Here is a 13,749-nt window from a genome sequence, read left to right on the forward strand (position 1 = left end):
CTCAAAGATATATCATTCCCTCATTGGGGTTTCCATTGTTTTTCTTGAAATAGTCATAGTGCTTCAATCTTGTGAAGTCTTCAGTCAGTATTGGAAAATTCTCAGACATTCTCTCCAAATATTGCTTCTGTCCCATTCTTTTGTCTCCTTCTAGGACTCCACATATATGATAAGCCTTTCAATACATTCCCCTGTGTCTTGTTATTTTCTGCATTTTCTACATATTCTCTCTCTTGGCTTCATTCTGGATGTTTTCTGGCCTGTTTTCCTGTACACTGAATTTCGGTTTCGCCAAGTCTGTACTGTGGTTAAATTCATCTTTTAAGTTATTGATTTCAGTTATTGTATTTCTAAGTTTCCGAATTTCTCTATGGCTCATTTTATAATTTTAGTACTTTGCCAGGGTTTTCAATATTGTATTTTCTTTCCTTGCATGTATTCAACATGGTTATTTTAAAATCTATGTTTGTTACCCTGTTATCTTGATCTCTTGTGGTTTTTGTGTCATTTGCCTCTCATTTTCTGGACATGTTTGTTTTTAAGTCTTGTGTAACTGGCTATTTTTAGTAACAAACATTATATATGAAAAATTTACTAATTTGAAACCTTGGATGATATTCTTCTTCAAAGAGGGTTCACATTTACTCCTGTCAGGCTTGGACACTGGCAACCCAGGATCACAGAATCCTGTCAGGGATTGAGGTGACACAAAACTGGACTTCATTCCTTGTCAGTTAGGGCAATGTGTCATTTGTTCTTCAGGTCCCAGCCTAAAGTGTGGGAGTCTTGTCCAGGCCTCTCCTTGGACCCCAGCTCCCAATTTTTATCTCTCTAGCCCTGCGAGTCTTAAGTTCTGCTGAGCTTTTGATCTCTCATCTTCCTTTTCTGTAATTGAAAGAAAACTCAAGGCAGGGAGAAGGGCCCCACTCTGAGGTTCCCTTTTTCTTCTTGATCTTAGCTCTGTAGTGGTTACATTTTGTCTACCTCTTCTAGTTCTCAGCCAGAGGATTGATGTAAAGTTACCTAGTCTATCATTATTGGAACGTTTCCTTTTATATAATTCTTTTGGAAGTGGAACCCCTTCATAATTTTCATAACTTTACCAAAACACTGTCCTGTTTGGGCCTGATCATTTTTATTTCCTTTAGTTTTTATTTCTTTTTATTTTTGGTACTTTTATGACCCTCATCAGATAATAAATATACACATTCTTTATAGACTATATAAAAATCTTCAAAATAAATAGAGTATTAAGGATATTCTTAAAACTAATTAAACTTGATTGTTTGCTTTTTAGGATAATTTTCCATTTGATCCTCCATTTGTTCGAGTGGTGTTACCTGTTCTCTCAGGAGGGTAAGTTTAAGTAATTATTTTCTTTGACAGTGTGCATTAGAATTATTTGGAGAGATAGTTAAATGGTAGGAGGCCCAGAATGCTAGGGTATATATACCCCAAGTTTTCTGATTCACTAGGTCTGGGGGTGGGGAAAGGCTGATAATTCGCATTTCTGCACTTCTAAGATGGTCTCAAGTGAAGCGTTGTTGCTAGTCTGGAAACCATCATTTGAGAACCATTGGTTATAAACCATCACGTTGTTTATAAGTAAGAGTTTTTAATGTCCCCTATTTGTATACATTTCACGATAAAAAAAACAAGTGTTTTTCAAATATAAATTGTGATTGAGGATTTAGAGAAAGTTAAGATTAGAGAATGATTCCCACAAGCCTATATTCCCAGGAATAATCACAGAAAATCTCATGGGCCTAAAGAGCTGGCCATCTGATTCCTTCTAAAGGTGGTGGTTTCAGTTTGGTAGAATCTAATTGTCATTCACTTTTATCGAAGCTTGTATTCCTTTTTTGTGATTAGAAGTCATATAAAGAATGGGAAAAGATGAGAATTGGTACCTAGGCTGGTTATGAAATGTTCTATAGATCGTTAAATTAGAAGCAATTAATACTAATTTGAGGGGAGCCTGGGTGGCTTGGTTGGTTGAGTGTCTGACTCTTGACTTTGGCTCAGGTCATGATCTCACGGTTCCTGAGTTTGAGCTCTGCACTGAGCTCCACACTGACAGTGTGGGGCCTGCTTGGGATTCTCTCTCTGCCTCTCCCCTGCACACTCTCTTTCTCAAAATAAGTAAATAAACTTAAAAATATATATACTAATTTGGGAATTATGAAATGCTCAGTTGACTAATTCAACCTTGTGAGGTAATGCATATTATGCTGATTAAGATCTAAAAAGGGGCGCCTGGGTGGCTCAGTCGGTTAAGTGTCTGACTTCGGCTCAGGTCATGATCTCACGGTTCGTGGTTCGAGTCCTGAGTCGGGCTCTGTGCTGATAGCTTGGAGCCTGGAGCCTGTTTCTGATTCTGTGTCTCCCTCTCTCTCTCTGCCCCTCCCCCGCTCACGCTCTCTCTCTCTCTCTCTGTGTCTCAAAATTAAATGTAAAAAAAAAAAAATTTTTTTTTTAAAAGATCTAAAAATATCCAGTCCTTACTTTGATCGTTGCTACTGTTGATATAGTAATAGTTTCATTTAGATTAAAAAATATGGAAGGATGGCTACAAATGATTAAGGAAAAGATTTAGAAAAATTTTATAAATTCGAGATAAATGTATAAAAATACTCTTGTCAGATCATTTTGAAATCTGCTATAACCTTGACCAGCAGAGTTTTCACAGTTTGTTGTGGGAAATTCTAAGAGTTTTAAGAACTTATGATTTTAAGTAGTTTACCACCAAGTTGTGGAGACAAACACGTGAAGTTAAATAATACTTTTCAATTTAAAAATCTGTGATATAGTTTCTCTTCATTGCTTTTTGCTACAATGGTATTATTTACCATTATACAAATGAATAAATTTGAATAAGTCAGCTTGTTACTTATCCAAACAAATCTTCTAATAAAATGTTTTTTCATTATACAAAAGCCAACAGTATAGGGGTGCCTGGGTGGCTCAGTTGATTAAGTGTCCGACTTTGGCTTAAGTCATCATCTCCCAGTTTGTGAGTTCGAACCCCATGTCGGGCTCTGTGCTGACAGCTCAAAGCCTGGAGCCTGCTTTGATATTCTCTCTCTCTCTCTCTCTCTCTCTCTCTCTCTCTCTCTCTCTCTCTCTGCCCCTCCCCTGCTCACGCTCTCTCACTCAAAAAAAAAAAAAAAAAAAAGCCAGCAGTATAAAAGGAGATTAAAAATATTAAGTACTTCATTGATTGGCAAATGTGAAGTGTGGACTTGAGTTCTCTGAGGTTAAAGGAAAAGGGAATTGCTTCCAGTAGTAGTGATCTGGGAAGACTGTCAAGTAAGTGGGTTCTCAGGTGGGCATTGATATATGAGTGAGTTCAGTTTGGTCTACTGGTGGAGGTTGAAGGAAAATTATCTACATAAGGTAAAAAGTAAATACAATCACATATCTAAGAAAGGGCATGATATATTTATAGCATACCAGATGAGTTTGAGCTACAAAAACAAGGTAGGTAGAATTCATACAGAAGAGTTGTATGAAATTGTGCTGACAGAATATCTTGTTGTAATTTAGGATTATGGAGTGGTGAGAGGATTTTTTGTTGTGTTTGTTTTCATCTTCTTTTTTTTGCCTGGTAAGGAAACTGTTACCCATGGATACTGAATTTATCTCTCAGTAGCTGGATCAGGAACAGGAAAATACAGGAAAGAGAATGTTTTAGAAAGAAATATGGTAACAGTGGAAGAAGACAGATTGTGTTCCCAAAGCCTAGAAGAATGCAAGGCTAATTAAGAGCTGATGGCCCTTAGAGTGAAGTGAGGACAACCTAAAATGGTACAGTGGGAATGGAAAGGTGAATGTAAGGTGAACGCTGATTTGAAACAAAATCAGTGACTTTGGTCTTCATAGTCAACTGTTAAGTGATGGGGAAGATTTACTGGCTGACTTGGGAAGAACTACAAATTGTGAAGGACTGATAAAATGCAGAATTTTGCAATCTCACAATCAGGCTGAAGCACTGTGAGTCTGATCAGATTATTGAGCAGTTCCATATATTTTATATCCTCCGTCATCTTCTAGTTGTTACTCTGTTCCTGTTTCTTATGATAGCCATTTTGTTAAGTAACACCTTTATTGTGATACAGTTCACATATGATAAAACTCACCCTTTTAAAATGTACAATTCAGTGGTTTTTAGTAAATTCATAGAAGTTGTATAACTATTACCTCTAATTTCAGAACATTTTCATCATTCTCCAAAAGAAACCCTGTACCTGTTAGCAACCATTCCTCATCCCCCCACCCCCACCAACTCCCCACCCACTGGCAACCACTCATCTCCTTTCTGTCTTGAAAGATTTCCTGTTTTGCACATTTCATGTAAATGGAATCCTACAAAATGCGGCCTTCTGTAGTTAGCAAAATGTTTTTAAAGTTCATCTATATTGTAGCATATTTTAATACTTAACTCCGTCTTATGGACGAATAATATTATATGGCTATACCACATTTTATTTATCCATGGACATTTCTTTTTTTTTTTTTCTCTTTAAAGTTTATTTAAGAGCAAGAGTGGGGGAGGCGCAGAGATAGAGAGAAATTGGGGGGGCGGTGGCAGGGGAGGGAGAGAGAATCCCAAGCAGGCCCTGCACCACCAGTGCAGAACCTGATGTGGAGCTCAAACCCACCAACTGCGAGACCATGACCAAGCTGAAATCAAGCTGAAATCAAGAGTCAGACACTCAACTGACTGAGCTACCCAGGAGCCCCGTACATTTGTGACACCTTGACTATCATGAATAATGCTACTATGAACATTCACATAAATGTCTGCATGTATATTCTCATTTCTTTCATACATGTGTGGAATTACTAGGTCCTCTAGTAACTGTTGAACTTCTTAATGAAATGCCAGACTGTTTTCCAAAGCGGCTGTACCACTTACACTCCCACAGCAATGTGTACATAATCACACTTTTCACTTCCTTGTCACTCTTCAGCCCCTGTAGTCTGGTATTGGCTCTTAACATTCCTCCCAAACTCTGTTGCCAACAGGGATTTCCATGTTGGTAAATCCAGGGGTCCTTTTTCAGGCTTTATCATATTTGATTATCTGATTTCTCAACAACACTGAAAACTTTTTCTCTTGGCTTCTGACTGCCTCCTCTCAGTCTCTAGCTGGCAACTCCTTGTTCACCTGACTTCTGCATGTTGGAGTTCTTCAGAATTTGGTATGGATCCTTTCTCTTTTCTCATTTCCTTCTATTCCTGTGGCTTTTTGAAAATTTTGAGATAATTGTATACTCACATGCAGCTGTAATAAAGATTCCTGTACACCTTGCCAGGGTAATTTTTCACAAAACTGTAGTGTAATATCACAATAAGACTGTGATACAATCCATAGAACTTACTCAGATTTTCCCAGTTTCTCTTATAACTCATTTGTATGTATGTACGTATTAAGTTCTACACAACTTGATCACCTGTGTATGTTTGTGTCTCCACCACCACAGTGAAGATACTGAAGTTCCAAATACACAAGAATCCTCCTTCTTGTATTTTTAAACCACACCCATCTCCCTCTTATTACCCACTTTTCCAACTTCTGGCAACCACTAATCCTGCATTTTTCATATTTTGTCATTTCAGAAAAAAAAGTTACATAAATGGAATCATACACTTTGGGATTGTAATTTCTAGCAATTAGTTTTTTTATTTGTCCTGATTTCCCTGGAGGTTCATCTACATGTTTGACTAGTTCATTTTTATTGCTAGGAAGTATTCCATGGTGTACCATGTACCACATTTTGTTTAATCAGCTACTACTTGAAGGACTTCTAGCTTGATTCTAGTGTTGGGCTGATGCAAATAAAGCTTATATGAGTTCTTGTATACATGTTTTTGTATGAATGTGTTTTGCTTTCTCTGGGATACATGTCCAGGAGTAGAATGGCTGGGTCATATAGTTATTGCAGCGTATTGAATTTTTAAAGAAATTGACAAACTTTACTATAGTGACTATACCACTTTATATCCTTACCAGGAATGTGTGAGTGATCTAGTCTCTCCACATCCTTGCCAGCGTTTGGTGTTCCCACTTGTTTTTATTTTAGCCATTCTGAGAGATAGTGATACCTCAGTGTGGTTTTAATTTGTGTTTCTTTGGGGCACCTGTGTTGCTCAGTCGGTTGAATGTCTGACTTTGGCTCACGTCATGATCTCGTGGTTCGTGAGTTCAAGCCCTGCGTCAGGCTCTGTGCTGGCAGCTCAGAGCCTAGAACCTGCTTCAGATTCTGTGTCTCCCTCTCTCTGCCCCCCACCCCCTGCTCACACTCTGTCTCTGTCTCTCTCAAAAATAAATAAACATTAAAAAAATTGTTGCCTTAATGTGTATTTTCTAATATCTAATATTTTCTATGTGCTTATTTGGCAATTTCATATTCTCTTCCCTGAAATATCTGTCCATGTTGCTTGCCGGTTCTTTAATTGGATTGTTTTTTATTTTATTGTTGAATATTTATTAAAAAATATTTAATATGAACTACATAGTAGTCCTTTGTTGGATATGTGGTTTTTAATTTCTTCCAGTATGTACCTTCATTTTATCCTCTTAATAGAATTACTTGTGGAGCAAAGGTTTTTAGTTTATTTATTTAAATTGAAGTATAGTTAATATATACTATCATTACTTTTGGGTGTACAACCTAGTGATTTGCCAATTTTAAGCATTATAAAATGCATACTGTGATAAGTATAGTTACCATTTGTCACCATACAAAGTTATTACAATATTATTAACTATATTCTTGTGCTGACCTTTTTATCTCCATAATTTATTTCTTTTATAACTGGAAGTTTGTACCTCTTAATCCTCTTCACCTATTCTCCCCCACTCCCCATGCCACCTTCCTCCTACCCCCTGGCCTGGCAACTACAAGTCTGTTGTCTGTATTTTTTTTGCTATTTGTTCATTTGTTTTGTTTTTTAGATTCCACATACAAGTGAAATCATATGGTCTTTGTCTTTCCCTGTCTGACTTCTTTCATTCACTTAGCATTATACCCTAGATCTATCCATGTGTCACACATGGCAAGGTCTCATTCCTTTTTAAGGCTGAGTAATATTCCTCTGCGTGTGTGTGTGCGTGTGTGTGTGTGTGCACACATCACTTCTTTATCCATTCATCTATCAATGGACACTTGGATTGTGTCCATATTTTAGCTATTGTAAATAATACTGCAGTAAACCTACCTTTTCAAATTAATGTTTTCATTTTCTTTGGGTAAATACCCAGTAGTGGAATTACTAGATTGTATGTACTTTTCTTTTTAGTACATTTCTTTTGAGGAACCTCCATACTCTCTTCCACAGTGGGTACACCAATTTCCATTCCTACCAACAGCGCATGAGGGTTCCCTTTCTCTACATCCTGGGCAACACTTATGCTTCTTGTCTTTTTGATACTGGTCATTCTGACTGGTGTGAGTGGATATTATCATGTAGTTTAGATTTGCATTTTCCTGATGATTAGTGAGCCTCTTCATATGTTGGTTAGCCATCTGTAGGTATTCTTTGGAAAAATATCTATTCAGGTTTTCCATTTTTAAATTGGATTATAATTTTTCTGGTGTTGAGTTGGAGTTCTTTACACACTTTGGATATTAACCCCTTATTGGATATACCATTTGTGAATAGCTTTTCCCATCGAGTAGGTTGCCTTGTTTTTTGTTTTGTTTTTTTGATGGTTTCTTTTAAAAATTTTTTTTTCAACATTTATTTATTTGTGGGACAGAGAGAGACAGAGCATGAACGGGGGAGGGGCAGAGAGAGAGGGAGACACAGAATCGGAAACAGGCTCCAGGCTCTGAGCCATCAGCCCAGAGCCCGACGCGGGGCTCGAACTCACGGACCGCGAGATCGTGACCTGGCTGAAGTCGGACGCTCAACCGACTGCGCCACCCAGGCGCCCCTTGATGGTTTCTTTTAATGTGCAAAAACTTTTTAGTTTGATGTAGTCCTAATTGTTTATTTTTGCTTTTGTTTCCTTTGCCTGGAGAGACCTATCCAGAAAAATATTGCTAAGACTGATTTATAAGGGTTTACTCCCTATGTTTTCTTCTAGGAGTTTTATGGTTTCAAATCTTAACAGTTAGGTCTTTAATCCATTTTGAGTTTATTTTTGTGTGATGTAAGAGAATGGTCCAGTTTCATTCTTTTGCATGTAGCTGTCCAGTTCTCCCAACGCTATTGAAGAAATGGTCTTTTTCCCTATTGTATATTTTTGTCTTTTTTTGTCCTAGATTAATTGACCATGTAAATATGTATTTACTTCTGGGCTCTATTTTGTTCCATTGATCTATGTGTCTCTTTTTGTGCCAGTACCATACTGTTTTGATTACTATAGCTTTGTAATATAGTTTGAAATAAGAACTTGTGGGGTGCCTGGGTGGCTCAGTCGGTTAAGCGTCCGACTTTGGCTCAGGTCACGATCTCACTGTCCGTGAGTTTGAGCCCCGCGTCGGGCTCTGTGCTGACTGCTCAGAGCCTGGAGCCTGTTTCAGATTCTGTGTCTCCCTCTCTCTCTGACCCACCCCTGTTCATGCTCGGTCTCTCTCTGTCTCAAAAACAAATAAACGTAAGATATTTGCAAATGACATATCAGACAAAGGGCTAGTATCCAAAATCTATAAAGAACTCACCAAACTCCACACCCGAAAAACAAATAACCCAGTGAAGAAATGGGCAGAAAACATGAATAGACACTTCTCTAAAGAAGACATCCGGATGGCCAACAGGCACATGAAAAGATGTTCAATGTCGCTCCTTATCAGGGAAATACAAATCAAAACCACACTCAGATATCACCTCACGCCAGTCAGAGTGGCCAAAATGAACCAATCAGGAGACTATAGATGCTGGAGAGGATGAGGAGAAACGGGAACCCTCTTGCACTGTTGGTGGGAATGCAAATTGGTGCAGCCGCTCTGGAAAGCAGTGTGGAGGTTCCTCAGAAAATTAAAAATAGACCTACCCTATGACCCAGCAGTAGCACTGCTAGGAATTTACCCAAGGGATACAGGAGTACTGATGCATAGGGCCACCTGTACCCCAATGTTTATAGCAGCACTCTCAACAATAGCCAAATTATGGAAAGAGCCTAAATGTCCATCAACTGATGAATGGATAAAGAAATTATGGTTTATATACACAATGGAATACTACGTGGCAATGAGAAAGAATGAAATATGGCCTTTTGTAGCAACGTGGATGGAACTGGAGAGTGTGATGCTAAGTGAAATAAGCCATACAGAGAAAGACAGATACCATATGGTTTCACTCTTATGTGGATCCTGAGAAACTTAACAGAAACCCATGGGGGAGGGGAAGAAAAAAAAAAAAAAGAGGTTAGAGTGGGAGAGAGCCAAAGCATAGGAGACTGTTAAAAACTGAGAACAAACTGAGGGTTGATGGGGGGTGGGAGGGAGGGGTGGGTGGGTGATGGGCATTGAGGAGGGCACCTTTTGGGATGAGCACTGGGTGTTGTATGGAAACCAATTTGACAATAAATTTCATATATTGAAAAAATAAATAAATAAACGTTAAAAAAATTAAAAAAAAAAAGAAATATGAACTTGTTATACCTCCAGGTTTGTTGTTTTTTTTCTCAAGATTGCTTTGGCTATTCAGCCTTTTGTGGTTCCATACAAATCTTAAGATTTTTGTTCTAGTTTTCTGAAAAACATTGTTGGTATTTTGGTAGGGATTGTACTGAGTCTGTAGGTTGTTTAAATGCCTCTATTATCCAAAACAGTATTCTTCCAGTTCATGAGCACAGTATATCTTACCATTTATTTGTGTCACCTTCTATTTCTTTCATCAGTGTCTTAGAGGTTTTAGAGTACTGGTCTTTCACCTCCTTCATTAAATTTATTCCTAGGTATTCCTTTTAATGCAATTGTAAATAGGATCGTTTTCTTAATTTCTCTTTCTGCTATTTCATTACTAGCATATGGAAATGCAACAGATAAAAAATCTGTTATTGATATATTGATTTTATATCTTGCAAAAAGTTTTTAGTTTTGATGAGTTTCAATTTATAGATGTTTTTCCTTCTAGGGATTATATGCTTTTGGCATCAATTTTAAGAACTTTTGCCTTGTCCTGGATCTTGAAGATTTTCTCCTGTTCTGTGTTTTCTCAAAGTTCTATAGTTTTACATTTTACAGATAAGTTTGTGAATCATTTTGAGTTAGTTTTTGTATAAGGTATGAGATTTAGGTCCTAGAGTTTTGCCTAATGGTCCAATTACTCTAGTATTATTTATTAAAAAGGCTCCCATGGCTTTCAAAATACCTCCTGTGTCAGTGACTCCCAGGTTTTGTATCCTGCATTTTTATATATCTTTACTGCTCCCAGTGTCTACCTGTTTTTTGACATCTCTACTGGAATGTCTTTCTCTCTTTTTAAAATTTACTTATTTATTTGAGAGCGAGAGAGAGCACAAGCAGAGGAGGGGGGGGGGGGGGGGGGGGGGAGAGAGAGAGGGAGAGAGAGAGAGAGAGAGAGAGAGAGAATATGAATGAATATCCCAAGCAGGCTCCATGCTGTCAGATCATCCATGAACCATGAGATCATGACCTGAGCTGAAATCAAGAGTCGGATGCTTAACTGACTGAGCCACCCAGGTGCCCCTGGAATATCTCTTACATAGGCATCTCAAATTTTGTAGCACAAAAACTTGAACTCCTCTCCTTTCCAGTCTCCTTTCCCAGCCTTTCATATCTCAGTTATTGAACTGGGAGTTATTCTTTATAACATCTTTCCTTCATTTCCCATATCCGGTCTTATAATTCTCCTTCTCAGAGGGTTCCCAGATCCAGTTACTTGTCTCCATTTCTGTTGCTACTGCCATCACTTCAGAGGATTTCTGACTGGACTCCTCTGTTCCTTCCCTCACGTAAGCTTAAAAGTGATATTTTATAAATTTGTGTTTGATTATGTTGCTCCCCTGCTTAAACTCTTCTGTATCTTTCCATTTGCTCTTACAGGTTGATGCCCTTGCCATATGCTTTTTTTTCTTTTTTAATTTTTTTAAGGTTTATTCTTTTTTCAGAGACAAAGTGTGAGTGGGGGAGGGGCAGACAGAGAGACGGAGACACAGAATCCAAAGCAGGCTCCAGGCTCCGAGCTGTCAGCACAGAGCCCAATGCGGGGCTCAAACTCAAAAACCTCAAGGCAAGATCATGACTTGAGCTGAAGTCGACTCTTAACTTGACTGAGCCACCCAGGCACCCCAACCCTTACCATAAGCCACCTGTGATCTTGCCCTTGTCTTTCTCTTTATTTTATTATTATTATTTTTTAAAGGAGTATGTTTTTATTTATTTATTTAAAAAAATTTTTTTTAACGTTTACTTATTTATTTTTGAGACAGGGAGAGACAGCATGAACGGGGGAGGGTCAGAGAGAGAGGGAGACACAGAATCTGAAACAGGCTCCAGGCTCTGAGCTGTCAGCACGGGGCTCGAGCTCACGGACCGCGAGATCATGACCTGAGCCGAAGTCGGATGCTTAACCGACTGAGCCGCCCAGGTGCCCCATCTCTTTAATACTCTTGTACCACACTTCCCCTGTCTAAGCTGGTACCCCACTGGATATCTTTCAGCCCCCAGTACCCAGCACACTTTTTTTTTCTTCATAACCTTTCTTGTTTTTAATATTTCTTTAAATATTTTAGAATCTAGGCAGGCTCCACACTCATTATGGAGGCAGGTGCAGGGCTGGATCCCACGATTTTGGGATCATGACCTGAGCCGAAATTAAGAGGTGGATGCTCAACCAACTGAGCCACCCAGGCACCCCTCCTCATAACCTTTCTTAAACATACATTCATCTGCCTGGCATGTTACTCCCACCCACACTTTTAAGTCCTGCAAATCTCAGCTTGTGCATTTCTCTTAGAAATGCTGCTCCTGACTACCATACTTTTAAAAAGCCCCTTGGTTATTCCTTCTCATAGAACTCTGGGTCCCCTTTCCCATCATGAAGGACAGGGTCCTGTCACTTTTCTTCAACGTATACTCTGCCTGGCTCAGTGTGTAGCATATATGTGTGCAGTAAATATTTGGGACTCAATGAATCAGATAGGGAAATACAGTAGGTTAGCAAGGTGTAGACAATTTAGGGTAATACATAATTCTGTTTTGATATTTTTATGAGTTATTTTAATGAGCCACTAGTATCTGACTATCTTTCTTGCTTAATCCAGATCAGAGTGTAGTAACTTGAGAGAGAATCATAAAGATTATTTGTTTTTCTCTCATTAATACATTGTGAGAGCTATTTGTAGGCAACTGAAAATGCTTTCTTTATTGGTTGATATAATGTGAATTATTGCTTGTGCCCCAGTCATCCATGAAGAGAATATCACTACTTCTAGATGACCATGGGTTGTTTCTGTTTGTATTGAGGAAACATGTTAATAATCTGGTTTTAAGTGCCAGCATTTTCTTCATTCCTATCTAAAGCCTCTGTTCTTACAATCAATAATTAATATTTCCTTGCCTCAAGGAAGGGAAGGGTCATGACTGTTTTATAAAATTTTTTTTTTTTAACGTTTTATTTATTTTTGAGACAGAGAGAGACAGAGCATGAACGGGGGAGGGGCAGAGAGAGAGGGAGACACAGAATCGGAAGCAGGCTCCAGGCTCTGAGCCATCAGCCCAGAGCCCGACGCGGGGCTCGAACTCACGGACCGCGGGATCGTGACCTGAGCTGAAGTCGGCCGCTTAACCGACTGAGCCACCCAGGCGCCCCAAGGTCATGACTGTTTTATGTGGGCTAATAAGCCTTCCTTTTTTTAAAATGTGATTATTGTGAAGAATTTGACTCTAATATAAAAATTTTACATTTCTGGGGCCTGGGTAGCTCAGTCACTTAAGCATCTGACTTCGGCTCAGGTTGTGATCTCAAAGTTCTTGAGTTTAAGCCCTGCACCAGGCTCTCCGCTAAAAGCTCAGAGCCTGGAGCCTACTTCAGATTCTGTGTCTCCCTCTCTCTCTGCCCCTCCCCTGCTTGTGCTCTTTCTCTCTCTCAAAAAATAAATAAATAAACATTTTTTAAAAACTAAAAATTTTACATTTCTCATTTCTTTCTTAGGCTCACTTAAGAATCATGTTGTATTAACACTTTAGTAGTGATACATGGTTTCTGTTGTCTCCTCATCAGTGCAATTTAAGTGATCATTGTAGCTTGTGGATGGGCAAGTTAGCTAGCAAACATTCTTGCAAGAAGCTCCTAGTAAAACAAAAATCACAAATTGCCTGAAGAGGCTAAGCTTTAGGATAGTGTTTATTTTATAACTTTGGCAACTGAGGGTTTTTGTTTGGTTGGTTGTTCTTGTTTTTTAAATATTTTATTTTTAAGTAATATCTACATCCAGTGCCCAGCTCACACCCTGAGATCAAGAGTCACACACTTCACCAACTGAGCCAGCAAGGCACCCACAACTGAAGTTTTTTAAGCTGAAAATATTACTTTGCCTGTGAATGTGGCATATTATCTTTAAATGACCAGTAGATTATTATTTTTTTCTTTCTTTCCAGTGTTCTTGAATTGTCTCAATATTCAGCAGGAACTATTTGTTTGGAGGCAAAGAACAGTAAGGGTTTGGAACATATATCATAAAATGAATATGACTCAGTATGGAAGTAGAGTTCTATCAGCCACTCCTTTTAGCTGTAAATGCTGCTGATAGTGTGTATTATGGAAAAATTT

General features: G+C 38.5%; 1 protein-coding gene across 2 annotated transcripts in view; it reads left to right on the forward strand.

The window, feature by feature from the left end:
* The window catches only part of UBE2Q2 (ubiquitin conjugating enzyme E2 Q2), a 63,480-nt gene that overhangs the window by 39,362 nt on the left and 10,369 nt on the right, over positions 1–13,749 (forward strand). For both annotated transcript variants that reach the window (XM_030317616.1, XM_030317615.1), the window contains one exon: positions 1,298–1,356. In XM_030317616.1, coding sequence (XP_030173476.1) covers positions 1,298–1,356 — 59 coding nt within the window. The remainder of the gene's footprint in view (positions 1–1,297; positions 1,357–13,749) is intronic.

Source organism: Lynx canadensis, chromosome B3 (genome assembly GCF_007474595.2).
Source record: "Lynx canadensis isolate LIC74 chromosome B3, mLynCan4.pri.v2, whole genome shotgun sequence".
Classification (NCBI taxonomy): domain Eukaryota; kingdom Metazoa; phylum Chordata; class Mammalia; order Carnivora; family Felidae; genus Lynx; species Lynx canadensis.